The sequence below is a fragment of the Lepisosteus oculatus genome, chromosome 10 (genome assembly GCF_040954835.1).
Source record: "Lepisosteus oculatus isolate fLepOcu1 chromosome 10, fLepOcu1.hap2, whole genome shotgun sequence".
In the NCBI taxonomy this organism is placed as follows: Eukaryota; Metazoa; Chordata; class Actinopteri; order Semionotiformes; family Lepisosteidae; genus Lepisosteus; species Lepisosteus oculatus.
The window spans coordinates 6,216,923-6,244,429 of NC_090705.1; the positions used below are offsets into that span (position 1 = coordinate 6,216,923).

The window sequence follows — 27,507 nt, forward strand, 5'->3', positions numbered from 1 at the left end:
AAGTAGGTATCCATCCACGTATCCAAACAGACTCACAGCTGAAATTGCTGTTAAAGGTGCTTCTTCTACCAAGTATTGACTCAGGGAGATCAAAACATATTTCAGTTTTTTATTCTTCTTTGAAGTTTTTGAGGACAATGAAATTATTTTCCAAGGAAAATTGTACATTTGAGCGTGCAAGTTTTGCTTAAAATATTTACTTTTCAAGTGTGAATACTTTGTAATTCAACAAAATGGGATGTGATTGGAAGGGGAGGAATACTATTGCAATGCAATGTAAAAATGAGAAAGCATTTTTCCAGAAACAAAAGGAAGTCTTCTTTCCTGAGTATGAATTATATTTCTCCACCTTTTATGAAAAAAAATGCATTGGAAAGTTTTCAAAAAGAGGGAGTCATTAATTTTACTCAAATGCATTACAGTAAATGGAAGCAATATGTTTTAAAAGAAACAGAATTAAACTGTGAACCCTAGATCATGCTAAATTGCAATCCCACATAGCAGTACGGAATGTGTGTAAGAATATATTGAGTTACATGTATTTTTTAATTATGATTAATGTCTTCAGGTTAACTAGTATTTGAAGACCTAGAGTAACAGAGAAATGAATTAGTTATGAGATGGTGAATAAAGCAGCACTTATGATAGTAATGGGTATCCTCAGAGAAATCTTTTGTCCAACCATTCCTTATAATAAATTCACCCTTAAATTAGCACAGGAAATTTGGGTTGTCTATTCCTTGCTGTCTTAATGGCATTATTACAGTGAAATTGAGTGCAGTCAAATGTTCTTAATGCAGGGCCTTGCATGTATTAACCATAAAAGTGTTCAAGCCTTATTCCAACAGTCTTTTATGTCAAGTTGCCTTGTCAGGTCTCTGTGTAGATGTCTTAGGCCCTTTAAACACCTGTTCTGTTCCTAAAAAGAAATCTGACGTTTTAAGCTAGCTAACATCGCTTTGTGAATTGGATAATATTTTCTGGCAAAGAAATGTAGTTCAGATCACCTTACTTGTTTTTCCGACAAACATTACCCACATTTCACTTCTTAGTAGAAATGGGGCACTCTTTTACAAGGTAATTAATTGTGTCTTCCTTATTCTGAAGAATAGTAAATGATCTGACAAAGGATTCTTGGTATCTGTGCATGAAGAATGAGATATTTTTCTGCCCTGTTCAGATGCTAGGGTTACTACAGTATGTATTGCTCTTCTCCAGTCACTTTTCTTCTCCTTACGATACATTCACCAATCATTATCAATTAGGTGCAAACCATTTTAATGTTTTCTGAAAAGATTTTCTTATAATAAGATGGGCATATTAGTCTGACTAAGACTTGAAGAAGCAAATTCTCAGTCACAAACCTTAATACTGTCATTTTACTTTACTTAATGAAGCTTTGACTATTGTTGATTTATTTTTACTTATTATTATTGTATATGTAAGTCTATTTAGAATTGCTTACCCTGCCTAATAAAACCTGTTAGCCACCCTGACACGTGTAAAATCGCAAATATCCACCTTGGTTTAATTTCCTCAGAACAAAGTTCATTATCATTGCCCTCTCGAACCTGACAATGGCACAGGATGTTCTCCAAAAGGGGAAATACCTAATGGAATTTTAGAGGACTCTGGTACCAACCGGATGTATATGTTTTAATATGATGACATGTGAAAAAGATAGATAGACATTTGGGTCGTTGAACTCAAGTAGAAGCAAGTAACAGCTGAAATGTAGCATTAGGTCTTTAACCTTTATGTTGACCAGATAAAAAACAACACTACTTTTTTTCCTGCTGTAATTAAAAAATAATAATTGTTGATTTGGTCTTTATTTTCAAAGCCGAAGTGATTAATTGATCATTCTGTGTAGCCGTGCAGTTAATTCCCAGCTGCTGTCTTAGAGGTAGGGATTTTAAAAATAAATAATGCTGTTAAAAACAAAGTCAAGGTCTTTGGCAGGATTTTGGGATCTCTGGCTCAAGCTGGAAGGGTCTGTAATTTCTCCCCCCACCCCATTTCTAAAACTGTTCCTGCGCCTTTCCTGTTATTTCATCTAATGAAGTGTTTTAGACCTCTGAGTCTAAAGACATGCACATTGTTTTGCACATTAGCAAGCATGCAGTTAGTCCTTTAACCTCCTTCATACATTAACACATTTAAGGAGATTTAAAACAGTAGAAGAGCTTTATGTAAACAGTGTAATGCACACCACAGACTTGTACCCCCTTTGTTTGACAAAGGAATAATGAAAATAGTTTGTACAGCCTGGATGGCTTGCAGTACCAGCAGAGATTTAAATCATCTAAGTTATCCATTAAATATATAAAATACATTAAATACATGAAAATCCTAAAGGTTTAAGTGGGGTTAAAATATGGCAATGAAGAATGATTGATGTCTTTCAGAAAGTTAGTCAATTATCCCCAGGGTATCTGCTCTTATATTCTGTTGGTCATTACATGTGTTGCAGTCTTCATTTACTGTGCAAAGTTCCTGAAAAATTTTCATAGATGGTTTTTGTTTACTGTAAATCATTTTACACTTTTTAGAACAGAATCCTTTGAGTCGTTGTGGTTTTGTAGTACTTCTGCATGAAGTTGCGATGTAGCTGAGACAATCAGGCTGAAATCTGATGGTTAAATTAATTCCCTTTGTAATGATTCTGAATTTGATTAAGCAAAGCCTTTTCATTATTTGAAGCGTGACCATTCAGACAGATATGGCCATTAGCCAAACAAAGCTGAAAGTTATTTTCAGAAACTATGTTGTTTGAGAATTATGTTGATACATGTTGCAAACACTCATTTTTTGTTCATTTTCAGAGTGATAATAATTAAATCACAATTAAATCTCCGGGGGTAACATTTCTTACAAATAAGATTTTTTTCTTATTATTGTTATCTTATTTCAGGATCTAATCTTAGTTCTATTCTGAGTTTGTAGTTTCTGGTGTCTAATATTTTTCAAAAAGCATGACTTGCTGAATGCTTATGTTACCACTTGTAGCCTGATCTCAGATGGGTAACCTTTGAGCAAAACCAGGTTCCTGCTGTGAAGGGCGTTGAGGGACCAGTAGGTGGTGCTCTTCTCTCTGGGCGAGAATGTAGGGTAATCTAATGCCCCAGGTGTGATGACACTGTACTATAGGAGATACATACTTTTGGACGAGTCATGAAATAGAGGTATGAAGAGCAGGGGAGTACCTGAAGAGCAGGAATGTTTACCTCAATGTCTCAGCTATATTAATGCTCATATACTCTGAGCATGAACAACTTGTCCTACCTACAGTTCCCCCTAATTGGTTTGTTAAAGTAATTTCTCACTCCTCCTGATCTGATGTTTAGTGGTTCAGTAATGGATGAAGGGGGAATCTGTCCATATGCAAAGTGTTTTGGGATGCATCAAAACTGCCCAGTGAATGTAGTTGATTCAATTTATTATGCTTATTGTGCATCATATCATGTAACGACTTAAAGGAAGAATGTTATTGGAAAGTCTGCTTTATTTTTCGACATGCAGGGCAGGTAATAACCACAGGTGTTGCCGAGATCCTCAATGGTTATTCGTTCAAAACCCTCCTGAGGGAAGTCAAAGGGGAAAAGCAAACGGGTGCTGCCCCAGACACCTATGATGACAGCTACCTTGGTGAGTTGTTCTACTGGGAGAAACCTGACATTTATGGAGACATGTCTTTTCCAGAATTCCAGAATGTGTTTGCCCATTCGTGAAGCCTATATACTTTATGACTTGAAATATTCTACAGATGGTTCATTTGCCTCCTGTGGTACCCGTACTTTAGGCAGAAGCCTGCAGAGAAGACACGGGACCTGTGATACAGTTTTGCAATTTCACCCATAAAACATAAAACAGGGAGCTCAGATCCATGTTTGAAGTATGCCAATAACTCTTGATACATTTGCTGACTCAACACATGCAAAATGTCCAAATCTTTCATAGTTGGCCACAAGGTTCTGCATAGGAGTAGACCCCAGACGTTGATTGCTTTACCATGTGCTTTTAGAAAAGTTTATCCTGAGTTGTGCAGCTTTTGAAAACGCATTACAGTTGTTATTTGTGTGTTCATTAGGCTATTCAGTGGCAGTGGGAGAATTCACAGGAGATTCGGAGCAAGGTGAGTAGCCTTATATCGTTTTTTAAGGCAAGACAGCATTGATTTTCTATTCATTTAACTATTTACTTCATTAGAAAACGATTTTAATTGGAGGCTTCCAACAGCCAAATAAGACACTCCTGTCGTCACCAGTAGCTGGAAGAAATGAAACTTCTGTTCCTTTGTGAATTTGAAAAGTGGTCTACAATGGAAACAATGGTTTCTTTCTAATTCGCGATGATAGAATATTCTTTTGAATATTAATGTGAATATTCTCACATGCATGGCAAATCCTCCTGCAGTGCATAGAGAAAGCTTTGATTGCTTGTATATGCAAGCTCCACAGAGCAAACAGTAATGTAGATGCTATACTGTATGGTGTAGTCCCCGAAAATGTTGCATTGAAAATCACATAATTAAACATCCATTCATTTTCTAACTACTTCATCTAATTCAGAGTTACAGGGGAGCTGTAGCCTATCCCAGCAAGCAGCAGTGCAGTGCAGGATACACCCTAGACAGGATTCCAGTCCGTTGAAGCACACACAGACACACACAGACATGCACACACTCACACCAAGGCTAATTTTCCCAGAAGCCAATTTACCTACAGTATTGTTTAAGAAATAGGAAGCAGCATATTATCTTAAGGAGTACAAGTGGTGTGCTACAGGGATCCATTTTAGGCTCATTGCTCTTCCTGATCTGCATCAACAGTTTCTATTCTGATATAGTTAGCAAACAAATTTCTAGATATTACAAAAATAAGGCATTTGGCAAATAAACATAGTAGCAGGTGAATTACAGAAAATAAAACAAACATTGTTGTGAATTGGACACATAGAGTGCATGACAAATTAAATTGAGCATCTTTAAGTCCAAAGTGATACAATGTGGTAATAGAAAAATACGCCAAACATGTATGACTGATTTTAGAGCTCTGAGAACTTACACACAAAAAGGATGAGTGTTTATGTAGATTCTACTGTGTTCTAATCAAGATGGTTTAAAACTAGGGACATTTTGCAAAGAGTACAAATGCACTAGTAATATAGCATTTAGAACTATGTGTTCAGCTTTGGTAAGTATACCACAAAAAGGAAAATACACAGTAGCTTTAGAAAGAACTATGTGTCCAGCTTTGGTAAGTATACCACAAAAAGGAAAATACACAGTAACTTTAGAAAGAGTTAAAGGAAGATGAAGAATGATTTTTCCTGGACTCAAGGGGCTGTAATTTTGAGACAGGTTAAAAGAGTAAAGTCTCCCCAGTGTAGAACAAAAGAGATGGAGAGGAGATTTGGTCCAAATATATAATTTTTTTTAAAATATAGATAGCATCAAACCAGGGAACTATTTCACTCAGTGCTGAAAAAAAAAACCACAGGGTCACAAATAGAAACTAACAGCTAACTTGTTTAGGACAGAGAATTGGAATCATATTCTTAATCATTCTACTTGTATCAGGCATTAATTAGAAATATATTTCCAAACATTGATTATATCAGCTTTAATTTTGCCAGTAAAGTGTCTTTTTAATGATTAACCCATAGAGTGTAACTAAAGAATAAACTTGTGATAGTCTAACCTGCTGTTCTAAAGTATATTTATTTATACATATAATATATATATATGTGTGTGTAATGTGGAGGTGCTCACAGACACATCCTTAGCTGTCAGTTTCAATGTATGAATTTTAAAGAGAAACTGCTCCACAGTCTCTCTGGGGACCTGATAGAGAGACATCGTGTCTCCACGAGCTTTTCCTGGTGAGAACAGCAATAACATAATCAACCTTGTTTGTGGACTTTTTTGTGACATCTGTGTACTGTATGTATGTTTTTGCGATATATTTGTATTTATGTTGCTAATATTTGCTTTTCTCCTTGTGTTCGACTAGAACTCATTGCTGGGGTTCCAAGAGGGGCACATAACTTTGGATATGTAAGTTAACTAACATATAGCCTTAAAAGTGGGAATGATTCATACATTTCTGTAGCTATAATATTGCCTGTAGAATATAGATGAAGATCTTTTTTGCAGGGGGAATATGTTAATATATGTGTCCACTGTGGGGAAAGAGCTTATCTAGCACAGTCCCAGAGGTGATGCAGGAGGGTCTGTTAATTACATGGCTTCCTGTAGCATGTGGTGTGCATTGACCCCAGGCTACTCTGCCACTGCAGTATATCAGAACCCACACAATCCAGAATGACTGAGGGTAATCCCCGGGCCTGAAGCAAGGGAATTCTGATTCAATCACTACGGACAGAACTGATGGTCCTCTGTGTGGAATCTGAGCGAGCTGTCAAATTTGGTTTGTCTTTGTAGACTGGGGGTGGTAGTGTGGTTAGACATCATGTCCCACAAAGGAGGGGGGAATCCCATTTGCAAAATCAAGCGAGTAATGCTAAAATCATGCCTCTCATATGGTTATTAAATAAGGGTTGTAAAAGACCTTCTGACTCCCGTGACAATGTTGCAATTGTAATCGGCCGGTGTTTGGGTTCCCTTTTGTTTTTCTTCGCTTTCTTTTTCAGTTATGTGCTTATGTAACTTAAGAAAAAATGTTACAGATTAAACTCCTGAACATAAAGCGAATTCTGTCAGAGTAAGGTGTTTGTTGGTTTATAAAGAAAATAACTTAATTCTTTTCAATGTGATCTTTAAAAACACCAGTATATTCTGACATTATCTGATGTAATCAAGTAGCAGCAAATAAATCACATGATGATTTTATCTCCAATGTTTGCTTAAATGATTCTTTATTTGTTGCTGTAGAGTGTGGCATATGGTGATGGTCTCATTCGTTTGGTCTCAGAAAATTAAAAACTAGTCGGGTAAACTTTTCTGTTTTGAATCTGGTCAATTACAGGTTGCTGTGATCAATTCAACTGATTTAACCTTCATTCAGAACTTCACTGGAGAACAGGTATTTCAATTGAACCACTTTCTTAGCAAACAATGTGTTTTATTGGATTTATATTAGTTTACATTATCTTGAAAGTTCACTCATCTGTTGTCACTGTTTCGATCTACGCTTGTGTATTTTGCAGATGGCTTCATATTTTGGCTACACAGTAGCTGTGTCAGATCTGAATGGAGATGGGTAAGTGGCTTTCTTTATATTTTTGTATGATATTACTAGGTGGGAATAAAACACCATTGTTCACAAATAAAGAAGAGACCTTTTTCACAATGTAAGAGAACAATTTCCATATTTTGTTGCCCACGCAGTGTCCTTATACTTGGTGTATTCATTTATATTATTCTTATTTCTGTTGTTTTGTATTTGACTTTTCACAAGTGGGATGTAGTTATCCAGCACACTGATTGGTGTAACTAAGGTAAGCCATGTACAGTAAAGGAACAAGTAATAGGTTTATTCCATGCTGAAAAGAGAAGAAAGAAAACACAACGTTTCGGCCACGGAGCCTTCTTCAGGTTTCAACATGTACAGTAAATAATATTCACTTATTTGGAACAAAAAATGATCAAGCCAATAGCTCCTGAATTTCAACGTTGAAGCCGCACGATTTAGGTGCAAAAGGCTTCCTAAAGACCTTATTTACCAGACTAAAGTTATGTGCTTTTAGTCTCAGGGGGGCAAAGGTATAAAAAACTTTGTTGCAAACTGTATGTAGAGCTCCCTTGATATTTTTCTATACTTTGTGTCAAAGCATGTGTAGTGTTAGCAGGTTAGAAACACAAATTTGTACAGCGGTGTTACACTAACATTCTTCACTGGGAGATGCACTACAGTTCAAGAACATTAGACAGGGCTGTTGCATTCCAAACTGCGAAAGGAAGAAGAGTCTGTCATCTCACACTCCCTGTTCCAGCTGTTTGCAAATCCATTTCTAAGGCATGTAGCTGGCACAGAAAAGGTCTCAACTTGAGTTCCAGGAGAATGCTTTATTCCCTGTCCAACTGCAATTACACTGAAGACCCTAGTATTGAAAGGATCATTCATTAGCTGCTGAGAGGCAGGGATTCTTTTTAGTTGGTGCTCAATGAGATGTATCCTCCTGTATGTAACTTTTTTAAAATAAAATGTACTGTATTTCTGTTTCAGGGAACTATATTCACTGATAGACCCATTTTATATGAAATAGACCCATTTTATATTGTTGAAAAACCCCCTCCACATTACTGTGTGATTTGAAATGAGTTATTTAGAAAGATTTATTGTGCGCAACAATCCTGAATTTCATTTGTTCCAGCTTTAAAATTGATAGACTCTCAACTGCATTTGTTAATCAAAGAACAAGGACTGCAATGAGTGTTTTCTTTTTAAGTGGGACAGCCACAGACGGGAATAGAGCTTTTTGCAAATGATGTAATGCAGAGAAAGAAGAAAAAGACCAAAACTATTGTTGCAGCTATACCAACCACTGTAACGTTTCCCATGAAGTCTTCCATCTAAGGCTATTCCTGTGTCAGCTCCATAATCTGAGTCTGACAGAGGTAGTTCTTGCCATTCAATGTGTATTAAAGACTGCTTTATAGTGGTACTGTGGTGTCTTGCTATGATTGAAAAAATGTCTAGTTCTTTTTTACTTTTCCTTGAGAAAATTGCTTCAAGTTTAACCATTTTAAAGCATAAACAGCAATTAGCTTGTTTCGAATTATGTTGTCTTTTGCTGAAATTTCCTCAAGTGCTCAAATGGTTTCCTTTGGTGCTACATAATAGCATATTATGCTGTGGTACAATAAATGATGTTCTCAGCTATTGAAACTACACAACTCAGAACATATGCTTTAATTGTAATTAAAGTCTAAAGATTTACTATTTATTTACAAAACATGAGCTTAAGGATTTGCCATTTCTGATTTCTTATGTTTATCTTACTGTGCTGCTTTTTTTATTTAATTCACTATGAAATACTTGTGTACTGTATGTATTCTGTATTTTTAAATTAAAAGTAGCACTACTACTTTAAGCCTTACCTAAAAAGATACTTTTTTAATATTAAAGGAAAAGAGAGCTCTTAAAAAGTTATGATTTGCTTTAGTCCATAAATTATTTAAATAGGGTTTTAGAAGCAATTTAAATGTCCCTAAAAATAAATTATGTGTACTTTTTCATAGAAAAGTTAGAAAAGAAAATTATAGAACATGCATTCAGGAACAAATAAAAATGATTTCATACTGTAGGTAAATATAGCATTTGATTTGGAACAATGCCATCAAATTTCAAATGTGAATATAAAATAGTTTGAAAGTTTAAGATTTTGGTAAGAAGGGCTTTTAAAATGATTAAAAAATTATCCTCAATTCTTGGAATAATTGTGAAAATTCTCTTTCACAATTTAAAAGTAATTGCGTAACTTACTGCCAAGAGTTGATACCTTGATCCTCTTTTGTTCTCTTGTCTTTAAGATGGAACACCACAGATGGTACACTTTTTCTGCTCAAAATAAGCTTCAAGAACCATCTACAGGCTGTTGATTGTTTGGTTTTGTTCTCAGGCTAGACGATGTACTAGTTGGTGCTCCCCTCTACATGGATCGTGAGTTTGAGAGCAAGCCCAAAGAAGTGGGTCGAGTCTACATCTACCTGCAGGAAGACGCCTTGTTGTTCAAGGACGCCATCATACTTTCAGGGACAGATGTATTCGGACGCTTTGGAAGCTCGATTGCTTCGCTTGGGGATCTGAACCAGGATGGATATCATGGTAAGTTGTGCACTGGACTGCTAGTGTTGTGTTTGTTGAATGGATTTTTCTGTCAAAAAAGGTGTTGCTCAACAAATAGATCAAATCTGAACCAGAACTTTGGTGCAGTAGTGCCTGTGGTTAGGAGGCTACACCGGGGGCTAAGGCACATGTAATATGGATTAAAGAGGATCCCCAAAACGTTAAAAAGAGAAAATCATCAGTACAGATTTTGTCCTTGTGTCCCCATTATAGTTCTTGTCACATAATGAAATGTGCAGAGAAACATTCTGTTTTAGTGCACCATTCTTAAATTGTGACGTGCGTAATGGGTCTCTGCTAACATTAGGATAATCTACTTATTCTTCACTATTAAAAACCCAGATACATTTTAAAACACGACAAGCTTGTCAGGAGCTATTGTCCAGTGAGCATCACTGCTTGGTTATGTCAGCCGTGCTTTGGCCAACCTACACGACTTTGTCTAGAATGTTAAAATATATAACCTAATCACTACTGACCTCCTAGTTGTTAGATGTCTCGTTATGCATGAATACTGTACAGCCCAAGTGAGAATCAAACCAGAGCTTGAAAGTCAAAGCAGAAATGGACCTCTTCTGTCATAAGTGCATGAGTGTAAATAAGACTAAGATTTTGTCCCCCAGTGTGTCTGCCTTCTTTCTTAGCTATTCCTATTTTCATGTACAATGGTTGCAAGCTGGGAGAGTAATTTGCCCACCCAAAGATGTCTTCATCCTGTATTACATTGCTGACTTTGCCAAGTAGCTCTACAACACTAAGTCCCTTTTCTTGTTGTTCTAGGAATATAAATTGTGTTAGATACTTAAAAATGCTAAATAAGTAAATGAAAATGGGTCATCGATCCACAGTTTACGCCCATGCACCATGTTACACAAAATACTCCTCTACTGAAGAGTGAAGTGTAGATTAAAGCAAAATTAACTTCTTTGCAAAACTTGTAATCAGGATCACTGCCAGCAATTCTGGGGCCCAGAACAATTATTCCCTGTTCACGCAAGCTTGCAATAATAAATGTGAAAAATTGGATGGATATTTTTTTGCTAATGTTATGTAAGCATAATGGTAATTATTAGCTATTGACGTTAAGATTGGGGGACTGCAGCATACAATATATAAACCTGTGAATGTGTCTGGATGTACAAGATTTTTGTTAAACATCAGGTTTTTCCATCCAGTGCCTGTAAGTACAGCCTAGGTACTGGAACTTTTTTTATGGGTATAACTACTAGAAGGCTGTTGGACAATGTGCACAACTCTACTAGTACTGAAGCTTAGTCTTTTGTGACTTGCTAAACTCTATACTATTACTGAAGCTTAGTCTTTTGTGATCTAAACATGATCTGATCATCTTGTTGTTCATTACTCCGGCAGCATCGGATCATTAGCTGGGAAAATCCGGAAAAGTGCCTTTGATGTTCATTTTGCGAGCACATTCACACTCCATTGGCAAGATAGTAAAAATACTTAAACAGCCTTTAGACATTGTTGACCATGAATAATTCTAGATCCAGGAGAATGTACTGAGACACAGAAGATTAAGTGCGTGTACGATTCTAATGGTTACACAGGTACATGTGTTTCTATAAATGTAATAATTCATAGGTTCTCCCTCTTATGACAAATCCCAGACAATCAGCCAAAGTGTATTTAGACTGCACACTGTCTGGCAACATATTCTATGTCTATGGGAACATAAAATCATGTGATTTTGTCACCTCTTGCTAGTAAGATATATTTTTCATTTTATTAAAAGCAATGCTGAGTAATGCTTAGAAATCTAGAAATATGTCACCTGATAGCCAAATCATGTAAGCATGCCCAGTACATTATTTTTTTCTTAAGTAAAGCCTCCAGCTGTGATCATTTGTAATGCCTGAGGAGCTGGGCATTATTGCTAAACTAATATGATCTCTAATCAGTTTTAAAAGCACTAACGAACAAACTCACTTTATACAGTAACTGATTTGTGATGTCTCTTATTACATGGAAATAAAGCTGAGCCTCAAAGATGGATCTGATCTAATTGAATATCAATCCTAAAAACTTAACATAACTATATCAAGGTTACATTTTTTGTCAAGTTGACTTTAAATAAAAAAGCATAAAACAGAAGAAAAATATAATACTGTATAAAACAGAAGGCAGAGGAAGATGTTGTTGTTAATGGTGAGATAAGGTACTTCACATAGATTTGCCATTTTAAAGCACTTCATGCTGTTAGATGGTAACACAAGTGTCAAAGGATAACCATGTGTAAAGAAATATGTGCTTATGAGATCTCAGCCAGTAAGTCAAAATTTACCTGTTTCAGTGAAGTCTTTGGCAAACATCACTTTGAACAGCTGCTGATAATATGCTGATACAAAATAAAAATATAAGGCTTTGGGTTTTACATCAGTAGCTCAATGGGTTCATTGGGTAGTATTTTTCCTTGGGATTAAAAAAATCACGTCATGTAATTTAGTCAAAACACCAAGTGCAAAATATTTGAGTATTTGCATTACGTATTTGCATTCAGTTAAAATTGTGAAAATAAGTTAATGAACACAGGAATATTGACAGATTTGACCTGTCCGTCTTGTGTGTGAAGATCAGATAGTTACTAATAGCACTTTGAAAGCAGTCTTTCTCTGAGTGTAGTTACCTGGTCAATGAGTTGTGCTGGTTCAATAATTACTGCACCAGTCCAGAGAAAGCAGAAAATGTGCTGTGTGAACAACTGTTCATGTCCTGGAAAACAGAGGGTCACCATATCAGACCAGGCCTATCATATCGTCTGATCCATCTGTGTAATCGTTTTCAGACTGAAGTAGATACAGCATGAGAAATTCCACACTGAAGTAACTCATCAGAATAGGACTGTAGTTCACCACCTGCATGAGAACATTAACAGATCACTTCATGTGTACAGCTGAGACACAAGATCACCATCTTCTGTGGGTCAGAAGGAGTGAAGGACAGTTTTATTCACTCACTCAAGGAATGCCAATTTCAGATTGTTCAAGCCAGCCGATAGGACAGTCGTAGTGTGATAATATTGGAAGGATTGTCCTTTAACACAGAAACCCAAATTGAGGGCTCAGCAATACATTTACAAAGTCCTTGAGCCAACAGATTTCCTATCCAGCATGATCTGTAAGTGTTGATATTGCAACACATTAGGATTACAATACCAAGAGCTCAACAAAACAATGCTGAGGTCACAATATATCCAGCTTTTTCTCCTGACATGTGTCTAATACAACATTTATCAAGTCCAACTTGAAAATGCCATCAACAAGAGACAACTCTTACCAGCCAGCCTTTACCAGATGGCTGCAGCTGCTCAGGAGGAGTGACAGAACTTCCCACAGCAGTCTGTCCAGAGGCTGATCAGGTCTGTGTGTCAGCACTGCCAGCATTGTGTTAATGCTCAGGAGTGTCATACCCAACACTGATGCAACAGTTCATACTTGAAAACATAACACGATACTTTTATCTGTGTTTTATTTTTTTCATTTTACGTGTTCTAGTTTAATCCCTATAGTAAATAAACCTGAGTGTCGCATTGTTCTAGATTAGAAAGATGACGTGTTACTGAAGGTCCTGTAGTGTATGAGCAAAATTAAAATACTACAGTAAATATGATGTAAACACTAGGTTAAAAACAGTTCTGTATACTATTCATTTTTCGTTATGAACCTAAAATGTTTTTAATTCAATTTTACTTCACATTTCCAAATAGGACTCCTGTGCTGCAGCATCAGTGCTGTGGATTTTGACGGATCTCCTGTCTCCTCTCTGTGTTGCAGATATTGCAGTAGGAGCCCCATTCGCAGGTGAGGAGAGAAGAGGCAGGGTTTTGATCTACAATGGGCAGGGTGATGGGTTAAAGCGGGAGCCTTCGCAAGTTCTGGAAGGAGCCTGGGCGTCTGAGTTGGTGCCAGCAGGATTCGGCTTTGCTCTGAGGGGAGACTCAGACCTGGACAAGAACGAATATCCAGGTGAGTGAAATAAGTAAAAGGAAAATTCCATATCCTTCCTCCCTCTCTGGAAAAGCCATTATGCTGTTGTAGGCCAGAGGTTGTGTCTAAGGGTTCTGTACTGTTGGTACCAAAATAATTTGTCTGTTTAAAGAACAGGATACAGTATAAAATGAAGTTTCTCTTCGTTCACAAAGAAATATACTTGAACTGCCTTTTTTTCTGTTTGGAACTACACTCATTCTCACAAGATGTGGATTTAATTTCTCTTCAAGACACAACAGTTCAAAGAGTTAGAGAGCTTTATCGCAGTGTTCCACCAAGATGCCTAGGAAAAGGCAGTCTTTTTATGAAACCATTAAAGTGAAATAAGACTTAATAAGATAAAAGGTGATATTTTATATGTAAGCATTTCTAAATAATGATGTATTTGTCCCTCAGTCCCATAGAATCTGGAATTATATTTTGAAGTTTAAAGTACAGAATTTTAGTGGCAATGGCCATGGGCTTTTATGTTAGGAATTTCTTGAACATGCATTTTGACTGTATTATGCCCAACTCCTGCGGTCTGCATCAGGATACACTCCATTTCTCCGTTTATTTATGGAGCAGATTGCTGTTGGACCATCCTAGGAGTGGATCCCTAGGGAATACAAATTGCTTTTCCGTGCATTTCTTCAATCAGCATTCCTTCAAAGGAAATGACAACATTACAAGGATTTGGGGAGAGCCATGTGTGTCATAGTTAAATTTTAGAATGACCTTACAGCCATGCAGTATGTGAAGAGACAAAAATAATGAGACAAAGGGAGGAAAATCATTTTAAAAAGTTCTTACATTCCCTGAAACATTGTTACAAACAAGATGCATACAATAAGTGATACATATTTCTTGTTCTATCTTGGGAAATACTCCCCCAGGTAATTAAGAGTAGTACAGTTTGTGTCCTTTTCTTTCCTGGTAATGATGATAGCAGAAGAGAAAGGAACAGCACATTAAAACAATGTAAAATGAATGAAGAATTGACAAAAGGAAGAATCTATGGCCGGCCAATTTATGAGCAAACATTTCATTTTTTTTCTTTACATACTATAGATATGCTGACTGTAAAAGTGTCATCGTTTATCAGCAAACACCTAGCAGTGTAATTCTAAAAAAAAAAAACAGATTTGGCAGGAGCAGTTATGCCACAAATATCACAATGAAGAACTGTCTTAAGGAACCATTTTTCTCTCTCTGGATAAATAATTCAAATGCAAAGCATGTATTTGCTATAGTTTTAATAACCCTCAGCAACCATACAGTAGAAATACTTCAGGTTCAATTGAATATTTGACCCACATATTATTGCTTTATAGATATTTATGAGTTAAAGTTTGAAGATCAAAGCTCATTTAACAAATTGTTGTTGGGGAATTTTTTTATTCAGTAATAAAAATGCTTATTTTTTAAAAGTAATTCTTAGATACAAGAGATCTTTTTTAAAAAGTAATTCTTAGATCTTTTTTTCTAGATACAGGAGATCTTCGTTTTGTAAATGCCACACCACATGCTACATGCGAGGCTTTTATAAATGTGTCTTCAATTGCCCAGGATCATCAGGAAAATAGCTTATTACTGAAAACCAGATCAGAAGTTACCACTTTATGAATCACTCCCAACTTAATATGGCCTTCAGTAGATGATTACAGAAAACGCTGTGGCAGAGCCATGAAAAAAACTACAAAACAGAATAGAATCTAGAATCTGGCATTGCATTCTAAGCTAAACTGAAGCTCTTGGGTGGCTCAGCAATAAAACCCTGCTGGAGGGTATAAGAATCAGTTTTATTTTATATTGTATAGTAAAGCTTTTCAAAGACTAGTTATTTTTTCATCATACATACAGTATCAGCAACATTTGTGTTTCATACAGCAAGAAGCAGCACTTAAAGCATTTCTGTAAATCATATATTAATGAATACCTTGACTTCACAAAGAACGTTCATGTTATACAGTAGTTTGCCTTCATTTATTGGACTGTGACCTTCCTTGCTTTGAGACAGGGAGAATTATTTATTTGATCTATCTTTTTGTTAAGAGAAGTCTAATAATGATAATAACATTCCATTCAAATGTTAACCAGGTGCCTTCATTATTAGTTTCACAAGATACCTACAGTATGTACCTTCCAAGAGATGATTATCTTTTGAAAATGTGCACCAAAAAAAGGATTTTGTAAATGCACAAGATCTATGGGAATATCTTTATGACCAATACATCCTGTACAGTATATTTTATTGAATAAGTGGCCTGTTGTGAATGGAATATCATTTTCAGAGCAGAATGTCTTTAGTATCATGTGTTAATCCATTGCTTGTTGGTTTATGTTTGGGTTGTCGAAGTGAGATTTAATCTTATGATTTTGTGTAGAGCTGGAGTTAGAGTTAGTTTAACTCTTTAATTTAGAATTAGATTGGCTTATATCCAGCCTGTAATTTCTTTACCCACAAACCTAGTTTTTATTTAGCATGCAGTCTTGCTGTTAACTGACTGAGCACATGTTCCTTAAATGCACATGTTCCTTAAATACAATCTACCACAGGCAGTAGGCAAAAGGTTTATGCCTTTTAATACTCTGCATAACATGTGAATAATACATGGGTATTTATTGAACAGGCACTCCTTTTTCAATCATTTTCCCAAAGTGTAAATATGTCTCTGCAGATTAAGAAGTTCTGAAGTATTTGAAAGAAAACATTAATGTCAATGATAAGATGTGAAACAAAAGGATATTCTTCCCACCCTAGGTTGGGCTGCTTTCCCTCTGGTCTTGAAGAATTTGTTCTAAATGCAACTAAAGTGAATTACTTTAACAGGCCTGTTTATTACAAATGAAGCCCTGCAGTTGCAGATTTTCCCCTTTTCTCTTTTGAGTTGCAGGACTCTGGTTATAGTAACTACCTTCAGGACTGCAGCCAAGATGTTTTAGTTTCACTGTAACATATCTTCATGCCAGTCTGAGTGATTCGCAGATGTTATAACCAGATGTGACTCTTTTCCAATGAAACGATCCTGTCTAATCTTGTTGTAGAAAGATTATAAGAAATTAATATCTTTCAGGCTTCATTATCTGGTTTGTCAAAAGCACGCTTCATACAGAAAAATCATGGTACTGTAGCTACTTTCCTATGGCACAAAGCCAAGAAAACAAATAACTAAAGGTACTGCCTGACAAACAGCAGACTCATGCGTTACTGATATTGTCTTAAGATGAATACTTGTACTAGATGTTTAGTTACTTTTGTATTGCCTTTGCCTGCTATCTAGATGTATACCACTGTCTCATTTTAAACTCCCTGGACCTTATGAGACCTTAACGATAGTAGAAACTTTAATCTGAAACCATGGTGAACTTAAACCTTCACTATTAATTTGCTTGAGCAAAAATAATGATTGTAGTTAATGCAAAGCGTAACTGTTCTTTTCTGTGTGACACATTTATGAAGATTTCTTTGGTATGCAATGAAAATCAGACAGTTCTAAAATATAAAAAAATAAATACAATAGTGGGTTTGTTTACTTAAATTTCTCTGTCAAAAGCTCTGAGACCATTACAGCATTGTGTGTGTTTTAGTCCCTCTTTGAAAACTATTGGTCCCAATATATATTTTGACACTGAAGTTTAATGTGACAATGTTACACCATGTCTATGGACCATCTATTTTAGTGAACTGCAGAAAAACAGTATTTCCATTTCATTTCAATGGCTTGAACATTTCTTTTTTTTATTTTCTGTGGTTTATATCGCAAAGAAGTCCAACATTTCCCCAAATAACATACTGTAGTATATTCTGCATGATATACTATACAATATTCAGTGCCATGGGATATACAGCATTTTTTATCTGTTCCAAGAAAATTCAGTATACACTTAATTCTCTACAATATGTACTTGCTTAAGGAAACATACTGAATTAACGTTTTTTAATTTTTTGGCTTGAATCACATTTTCCAGTGCCTGTAGCATTCCATGATAAGATTTACTTAGGTTTTTAAACAGTTTTAGGTCTCTTGTTGACTGGGCTTAGTGTTTAGGAATAGCTGGTTTCCTTAGTACTATAACATGTTAAATAAATAACTTCCTAAGAAACCATATTTTATCATATCAAATTAAGATCTTTTAAATATGATTTTTTGGGGGAAAAATAAAGCGTAGCAACTGTTACACACAAAGCTTGTTTCAATCACAAAATTGTCAGTAATCACATGCTTGAACATTATGTAATAATATTTTCAGAAATCACTTACAGTATATTAGCATGTTGCTTGTGTCTGAAATTAATCATGGCATTTAAGGTCAAAACATACATTGGCAGTTGTTGTTTTTGTCCAGAAAAGGACTATGTTCATTAAAAATCTTTACAACCATATAATATGGAGAGCACACAGAAAAAGGTTAACCTTAAGAGTGTACATAATATGAGAACTCATGGTTTAGAATTTGCTGTGTATAACAATGCAAAGAATGACTGATTGTAATTGATTATTAACTAAGCCCTAATGGTAAAAATAATATTGCTTCATTTTTGTGTATTTGAAAAACTCTTAGAAAAAAGGAGAAGGGGGCTGAAATCTGAGCTGGATAGACTTGGATTCACACTGACTATTTGTGATGGTTAATTCAAAACTTAGAATTCTGTGAATAAACAGGATATTGTTTCTAATATGGAGCCCTGTCATTCACTGTTATGCAAAGTCACTAAAATGTAAAAAGGCTGTTACTGATGAAAATTGGTTGAGACTTCAAAATGGTTAGCAGCTGTATCCTTCTTTTGAAGCTGAAGCAGTATGTTCTCTCTTCTGACAGATTTGATTGTTGGAGCCTTTGGCGTTGGCAAGGTTGTGGTATACAGGTAGGAAGACTTGATAAGCTTACTAGTCATTGATAAACTCTTACAGCCAATTCTGGACAAATGTGCTTATGTACAGCTGAAATGAAAGCCACTTGGGTTTTTTTGTCAGTAACTGATTGTGGCATCCATTACAAAGCATGCTTTCCATAACACACACATATTCAGGTCATTAGGCTGATTGCCACAGTATTCGAACAATTTGAAGGGTTTAGTAGAACGTTTGTTTTCTCGAGAAGTAGTCATAGCTTAGAAATCCCAAATGTGACAGCCACATTTGTACAATTTTATTGTACAATTTTTAAGAACATCAGCTGCATTTATGCATTCGTGTGGACTGGTGAACTGGAAATGGAGTGAATCTGATATAGTAAATAAGAGAATATAGTTGTATAGCTTTTCTTTGCCACTCAGTGAATTGGGTTAGTAGATTCAAAAATCTGTTTCTACTGACTATGTTAAAGCATACTATTTCTAATGAAGACAACTCTTAAATGGTACCATACAAGAATATCTTTATGACCATACACCATTTTCTCAGTTATAAAACTTGATTATGTACAACTTCCGATAAAAGAGTGCTTTTTTCTTCTTTCCCCACAGAGCTCGCCCCGTAGTGACAGTGGAGGCTCAGCTCTATCTTAACCCCATGATCTTAAACCCAGAGAACAAAACTTGCCGGCTGCAAGACACGGACACCATGGTGACCTGGTAAGCAAGAGATCTGGGAGGTGAGAAGGCCAATCGAGCTGACATGGTCTCCTTCACCTTCACATCTGACATTGGACCACAAAACATGAGTTATCAGGCATGACTGATGACCCTTCACTTCAAACACAAGTCTAAAACAAGTCTGTGAAGTAATAAAGCTGAAGGTGCAACATAAATGTACAAATGCCCACCTCTTGTTAGGCAGATACTGCAGATCAGTTTTCTCTGGATGTCAGTATGTTTGTTTGAGTTTCTTTTCAGAAGAAGGTAAAATTGGGGTCAACGTCTTTGCTTGGGAATGCCAAAAGCTTTCATACGATAGCAGCCTGTGGTTCCTTATTTCAGGAAGAGTTCTGGCTAATAGGTGGAAATTTAATTCATTCAAATTATTTAGATTTGGATTGTAGCGTTTTACTAATACTAATGCGGTAGGTTTCTGGAAATCTCATAGGATTTGTTATGGTAATCTAGGCTTCCTTGAAATACACTTTTCACAAATGGAAGGACAATGTAAAAGAGAATCTGCAGCAGACTAGTGTTTTCAAGTCCCCAGGGGTGTATATCTGCAGCTTTTGGCCATCTGTATGGTTTGTGCACAGAGGCAAGTGCTGCAGAACAGAAAACTAGAACGGGAATGTGTGCACTGAGTGGCAGGAAAAGTGGTCAGTACCTAATGCCATGAATCTTGCTCCAGGGGGTTGTTAAGAGTTAAGCTCTGTGAACGTTTTATGCACTTTTATGGTTTAATGCTCCTTACAATTCCTCCTCAAAAAGTTTGCCAGATCTCGCACCTTGTTACTGACACTAAATGTAGACATTCAGTCGCATGCTGCACAATTCCTCTTGTAAAGCATGCGGTGTCTAAGTGAAGCCTTTTGGTCTGTGGATGTCCCAGAGTGGTTGGTTGGAAACAAATGTGGGTGTCTGAGCAGGCCACTCCAGGTTTTTGGTTTTTATGGACTTTGGCAGAATGGAAAGAGGCGGCTTGAGAGTATAGTAGCTGTCTAACAATCTATTTGCAATGGAATTTTAGGCAGTCGTTTTAAAACCTTCCAATATAGCACATAAAACATTATTGTGGGGCTGTGGCAGATACTTAATCACTTCTGATACTAATAAATTAAATTCTGTTTTAGTGTTTAGGAGATTCAAAAAGACTTTTAACAGTTTTAAAGGTGACTCATGTAAATTGTTCCCATACGTGAACCTATGAAGGCTTAAGTTTTACCATATTTCATAGAGCCCTTAAAATGATTTTAAAACAGTAAAGCTGATATTAAAATAATTGACTAGCCTTGGCCGGTCCTACTAGAAAATGAAGTTCTCTGTGTATTTTCATAGACTTGTGTAGCAGAACATAGAGACGAGAGAAGGCCATTTGGCCCATCTGGCCCATAGAGTAGTTAGCTTATAGATCCAAGTATCTCATCCAGCTGTTTCTTGAAGGAAGCCAAAGAATGCATTTCCACATAGCTTCCACCTTTGTGGTCTGGTTCATGTTTCACTGCTCATTTTGAAGAAGTCCACTGAGCTGGCTTAGTCAGTGCCTTTGAGGATTTTGAATACTTGTACCAGGTCTTCTCTGTCCGAGACTACAAAGGTTTGGTTCTTTCAGCCTGTCAGTGTAGGACATTCCATGAAGCCCCAGAATATATCTGGTTGCTCTCTTCTAGAATGGTTGATTCCAGACCAAACAAAACTTTTTAAAAAGTGGTGACCACAGAAAACACAGCACTGAAGCCTAGATAGTACTTTGGCCAATTGTAACATAATTTCCCTTGATTTGAATTCCACACTTTTGACTGTATAGTCAAACTTTGTGTTTCCCTTTTTATTGCCTCCATTTTCTGGAAGTTGTAAGCGATGTATGAACATAAGCACCTGAGTCTTTGGATGTCTGCTGTCCTGTAAGAAATTGTGGCTCTACAGATATCTGCCTCTAGTCTTTAAGCAGGTCTCATTGTTTTAATGTGATGTCACTCCTTCAATGTGTCTGAGACTGTTCATACCTCCACTGCCAGTGGACCAGTCTTTCACCTCAGTGTGGTGCTAGGCAGACACCACTGTGCCTTTGACTGTGGATCCATTCAGGGTCTTATCACACTTCCTATATCACCTTTTTAAGGAAATGGAAGCAAGATGTGCCAGGACATATTTGTAACTCTAAAGCAAGAGGATTTCTAGAGTTCGTTTGATCTTGAACAGATTCACGGTTTGTGTTTAATGAGCGGGAAATTTAAAATTCCTTAATACTTTTTTTTATTAGTTTGGAATAAGACATACATTTTTTAATTTGTATCCCTGTTGCGTTTGGTACGTCACATTCCACTGTCCAAATGAGGGACGGTCATGTTTTTTTTTCCCAGGGGAAAAGGGGTAAATCTTCCAAAGGCAGAGTTTTTATTTTAGTCTATGTAGTATTTTTGCCATTAGGAGAATGAGGTATGTTCTGGCTGCTCCTTGGGGAGCACAGAAAGAAATGCCAATAATAGTCCCTTGGGCTTGCCCCAGAAGTATTTTTTTAATTGTAAAAGGCAAATAGGTTATCCAGAAGGAAGAGCTTGACTGAGGTCAGAGCTCATGTCAGCCCTGCAGCAGGGACACATGTTAATTACTTCAGACAGGGCAAAATGATTCCTCATGATAGTATAAGAGTGCATTATTTCAGATCACAGTCACCACAAAAAGACATGCATTTGCTTCCATTAAATATTCATAGTGCTGCATTAAACATTCAGTGTATGAGAGCACAATACATTCTAAGAATGCCACTCTAAGAAATGAACGCACTTTATATTTTTATAATTTAATTTAACTATGGGGTGTAATTTAGTTTTTACTTTACTGTGTGTGTCCCAGTGGCTATCCAAGTAATGCCTCTGTTAAAAAACTAAACATTTCATCCAGCTGATGAGTATGAATACAAAAAGTATGAGAAGTACTGTATGAATCACTTGTTATACATACAGTATATTGTCAATTGAAGAACACCTGATTTATCTGAAATGTTCTGTAATAAAATGAATTCTATTTCTCTGTTTGTGGAAGGCAACTGAATGATTTCCAAGAATTTTGCAATGAAAATACCAAATCCACCTTTAAACAAAGCATTAGATAAACTCGATGTAAATTCTGTTGAATTGTCCTTTCCAGAATCCACGAATGACTTAAGGCAGAGGTCCAAAAGTACCAATAACAAGCTATTTCTTATTAACATTAAATCAGAATACAAGCTGTATTGCCAGAGAAGGCTTCATTACCAAAGAAAGGACCAATTGGTACTGTATGTGTTTTTTGCACACAAATGCAAGAAATAGTACAAAACATGTAATTATTGATGTCCTAAAGTACAATTTAAGTACAGATCTCAAATTTGAAAGTCTGCTTCCTATGTAATTCTCCGTATTGATATTTAGGCTGATAAGGGACTGGGGTCAGCCAGTGACTTTCCTCCTGGAGCAGCACTGCGAGACTTTCAGCCCAGGAACGAAATTAGTTGTTCCAGAGGAAATTGTTTGCTCCAATATCTCCAGTGGCCTTCTGGCAGGAAGTCATTTCAGCAGAACGAAGTCTAATTGCCTTCTGTACTGCCCTGGAATCCATTAACAAGCAATTATCTAAAAGTTTGTAAATTATTTCATTAAATATTTAGGCCAAGAGGGGTTCTTTTTCGTCACACAATTTAACTTAAAAATCACATCTGATACACTGTGTTCTGACTTTTGTTTGAAATGAGCGTTTAATGGTCTAACAGCTGTGTTTTGGGGTGAACGGAAGCAGTTGTGGGTTCACTCTTAACTTTGGGTTTTACCTGTTCAACATCTGCTGTTGAAACATTAGTTGTCCTAGACCGTGTTGGGTCTGGAAGACACTAAGTCTGATTCTCCTGAATATAGAAATGAGATCACAGCAAGCTGTAACAGGAGGTTTGTCAAGGTACTGGAAGCTGATTGAATTATTTGAAGGCAAACTAATAACACTTTGAAAGATACCGTCATGGGTGATAGATATCCATCTGCTCATGCTGCCCTTTAAAACAAAGGGATGGCCACTGCCTTTTCTGTTCTGTTCACAAGCCATCCACTGCTGCCTCCTCTTAACCACTGCCACCTGCTCACAATCTGAAGTCTAGTGTCACGCCCTAGACCCCGTGTAACAGTTCTTATGCTCAACATGTGTCCATCATAACCTGGTGTAAATTAGTGCCCGGCAGACAAATACAGGACCACGTCTCACTTGAACGGCGCTCTCACAACAGCCCTAAGAGTACAGCTGTGTTCATCTACGAGCTTTCTCCATTAGCCACAATGCACAAAAAAAAAACCTTTGAAAGCAACACTGATCTTCACTTCCTTTTCCTAGACCTTGACTAAAACAAGGTGTTATTTAAACATTGACTAAATTAAATTCATAAATAAACAGGAATAACATGCCTTCCGCCCTTTAAAATAAAGAAAACAGAATTATTGCAAACACAATTGCAGTTTATGCAAGTGTGTGTATTGATATCTGCATTTACCGAGCGTGCAACAAGTGCGAACCTTTTCTGAAGTTGTTATTTCTGGTGTATTGCAGTCTCACTGTGAAGGCCTGTGCAGGAGTATCGGGCAATGGCATTCCTGATACAGTAGGTAAGCAGCTGTTTTTAATTTCTTTTGTTCTGGAGGACAGCGCGCTTCCAAAAATGGAAATCGTGCATCTGTATGTCAAAAGGCCCTTGATAATCAGAAGCAGAAGGCACGATGCTAAGGAGAGATAAATCAATGCCGAGTAAAAATGGCTCCATTATTCTTTTTCTAAACAACAACAATAAAAAAGCATTATAAAAAGACTCTTTTTGGAACCAGAGGGGTCAAAACTGCTATAGCCTGAACTCTTAATTCAAAACGTTTCCACAGGCTCTTAAGAAATTAAATTGTTTACTTGGTTTTTTGTCAGTTGGATCTATACAACATTATATTACTTTCAGACAGGACATTTTATGTTGTGTGTTTGTTCGTGGATTCCCTGCTGTGAAGCTATAACTTGTGTCTCCCCAGCCTTAAACACTGAACTGCAGCTTGACTGGTTGAAACAGAAAGGAGCTATTAAAAGAGTTCTGTTCCTTGACACCCACCAACATCAACACAGGCTCACTTTCATCTTAAAGAGGAGGACACCCACCAAATGCCAGAACTTTCTCGTGTATCTCAAAGTGAGTCAATCAGATTTACAGCTTATACGAAGTAATGGGAAGGCATTATGGGTTTTTCTTTGAGCTTCAGACTTCTAGGATGTCATTGTCATTACATCATTTATTATACAGACTTTTGTTTCTTCAATTGAAAACTCCTTATTAATTATTTGCAGATTTTAAAAAATCAGTTTCTCTTAAACTAGTGATGTTCGTTATTACCATATCTGTGAAACAGATCAGTTCACTACAATGTAATTCATGTCATGTTGTTCTTTTGCCGCAATCATTTCTTGGAGTAATATTCAGTAAAACACTAGTAATTGTTACAAAAACATTAGTAATTGTTAATGGCATTCTTAGAGCAACTGCATATTGACATTTCTCATTATAAGAAACCTAAAGATTAGTTAATTTTCTGTGGCTCAAGACAGTTGTGCATTAAGATGGCCAGTTTAATCTAATAACTATAGAACAAGAATGTAACTTCCCTTAGGGCTCAATAGCAAACAATATGCAAAGCAAAAGACTTTCAAGACAGTGTTCTGCTTGCAAATTCTATTACAGTATTAATTGTGCAGCAGAGCACAGTAAAATTACAACTCCATAAAAATAATGTGACATGTAATTGAATTACTAGATCTAATCACAGAAAGAATACTAAAAAAGATTGTACAGGACCTGAAAGATATTCCATAATTATTTATACTCAGTGCAGTACTTTCTATTATGAGACATATTCACATACAATTACTGCAATTTTTTTCCTTAAGGATGAGACAGAGTTTCGGGATAAATTGACTCCTATCAGCATTGGCTTAAATTACAGTCTGGATGAGTCGACTCCACTTCCGGGTTTGAGTCTGAAGCCAATACTGAACTATTATGGAAAGTCATTCTTACAGGAGCAGGTAAGAGTCGTATCGGTCATGATGATTGCTGGACTAGTTAAATATATCATTGTGTAATCATGTATTTGATTGAGGATAATATATGTTGGATTTTCCATGCTTTGAGCTGAAATATGTACCCAATGTGCATATGTACAAAATTGCCATTCTATTTCAAACTCAGTTTGTATTACGAATTATGTGAAGAGCATTGCAAAGCTAGAAACAAAGGCAAAACCACTCATTCAAAAGCTGTTCTCTGCTTGTCCTCAATTGTAAAATAAAAACTCAGTTCAGCTCATGTACGCTCATGTAATACCATTGCTACACGTGGCATGATTCATTGAGTTTAACACAAACGTATTTTTTCAATTGTAATTATACTCTTCAGCTGCACTGTACAATTGTACTAAACGGGCAGCTCACAAGTGTTTGGATGTAAAAAAAGTATTTGAAATGAGAAAATAATGTGATTTTGTTGTGTCAATTGCTCAGGCCTACATTCTGCTGGACTGTGGAGAAGACAATATGTGTATTCCTGATCTCAAGCTTGCTGCCAGAATGTAAGTGTTAGTCTCTCGTTCAAACGAAGGGCAAATATAAGCATCAGTATATGTGATATTAGTGTAAATCAGTGTTACTAATTCTTCCATTCATGTTGCATAAACGCTACATGTGCATGGTACTGTATATTGGAATGAACTACTTTTATAAATCCCTAATACACTCTCAGGCTAAGAAATCGACTCTTAGTGTCACAACTCATGGCTAAGTTGAACAACATGAGACAGACTTCCATCATCTTTACTGTGATCTCAGTCTCGTTGTCCCACTGTAACGAACAGTTCTTTCTGGACCCTATGCGGACGACACAATCCAAAGAAGTGGGGAAACACTGGGAAAACGTCATGCAGGAATACGGGGCTGAAAACAGGGGGGGCGTGTCCAAGGTGCGCTGGTGCACGGGGGAGGTGTGGCCGAGGCGAACAATCCAAAAGAGTAATCCAAAGAGGGTATCCAAAAACACAAGAGGAAGTCCATAGCCAGGAGATCCATCCAAACAGGGAATTAAAACCATGAACCGGGTCGGAACCGGCAGACAGGGAACAGGAACGGGAACAGAGATTAAAACCTTAACGGGACCAGGCGCTTCCAGGTCCCGGACTCGCATGGTGCGGAAACCAGATGCAGAACCAGGATGAACGTCAGCGCCTGGCTTTTAAGGTGGGCTGGGAAAAGGGGTCAGGTGCACAGAATTAAGTCTGAAGTGAAAGGGCTGGAGCACCCTTAAGGAGGAGGGACTATAATTGTGACACCCACACACCTCTGCAAATGAGGACCATCATCCCAAAGTAATAAGATGGGACTGGGGCCTAAATATTCCACCACCTGGGATAATACGGGATGTGCATTGGATAATATGTGCAACATCAAGCTGCTCTTCCAATCACCAATCATGGTGATAGTAAAAAATTGTATTTTTCCCTTTGTGACTACAATGACTACAGCCATTAATACCGATCGCCTAACCTGGAACACCAAAAAAAACAGCAGTGTGTCAAAGACAGCTAATAAAATGATCACATCTTTGTGAAATTTGAGGACATTCACACTATTATAAGCAGTGTGGTTCTCTGTATTTACACTGTTGATTGAGGCTAGTCAGCATTTTCTATGCACATATCCAGCAGCTCTTCATTTGGTGATGTTTTGTGCCACATGGAGAGCAATTTTCTTGACATTTTCAAGGCAGACGTTTAAAATGTTGTTAAATTTTACATGAGTCTACGGAAATATTATGGTGTTGGATAACATGTCTCTGGAGTCACATGGCCTTGCAGTTGGCTGGTTTCCTCAAACATGATGTACCTCTTGTGGGACAGGTAAAACATCTGTACTTTCCATTTGATTCGGTGAAATGAACAGTGAAAATAGACACTAGCTTGTCAAGTTTCACTGCTTCTTACTGTAAGTGATATTATTGCCAGAGGCTTCCATGACAGTCAAACATTCATTTGCAATAAGAACTCCCTTGAATGTGTAAAATGCTCAAACCAATAGCAGATTT

General features: G+C 36.8%; 1 protein-coding gene across 1 annotated transcript in view; it reads left to right on the forward strand.

The window, feature by feature from the left end:
• Positions 1–27,507, forward strand: part of itga8 (integrin, alpha 8) — a 67,468-nt gene that overhangs the window by 10,218 nt on the left and 29,743 nt on the right. Inside the window, exons 7-19 of the mRNA XM_015358212.2 lie at positions 3,523–3,648; positions 4,091–4,135; positions 6,015–6,058; positions 6,990–7,046; positions 7,171–7,223; positions 9,586–9,791; positions 13,604–13,795; positions 18,623–18,668; positions 19,269–19,376; positions 23,952–24,007; positions 24,416–24,570; positions 25,323–25,460; positions 25,935–26,002. Coding sequence (XP_015213698.2) covers positions 3,523–3,648; positions 4,091–4,135; positions 6,015–6,058; positions 6,990–7,046; positions 7,171–7,223; positions 9,586–9,791; positions 13,604–13,795; positions 18,623–18,668; positions 19,269–19,376; positions 23,952–24,007; positions 24,416–24,570; positions 25,323–25,460; positions 25,935–26,002 — 1,294 coding nt within the window. The remainder of the gene's footprint in view (positions 1–3,522; positions 3,649–4,090; positions 4,136–6,014; positions 6,059–6,989; positions 7,047–7,170; positions 7,224–9,585; positions 9,792–13,603; positions 13,796–18,622; positions 18,669–19,268; positions 19,377–23,951; positions 24,008–24,415; positions 24,571–25,322; positions 25,461–25,934; positions 26,003–27,507) is intronic.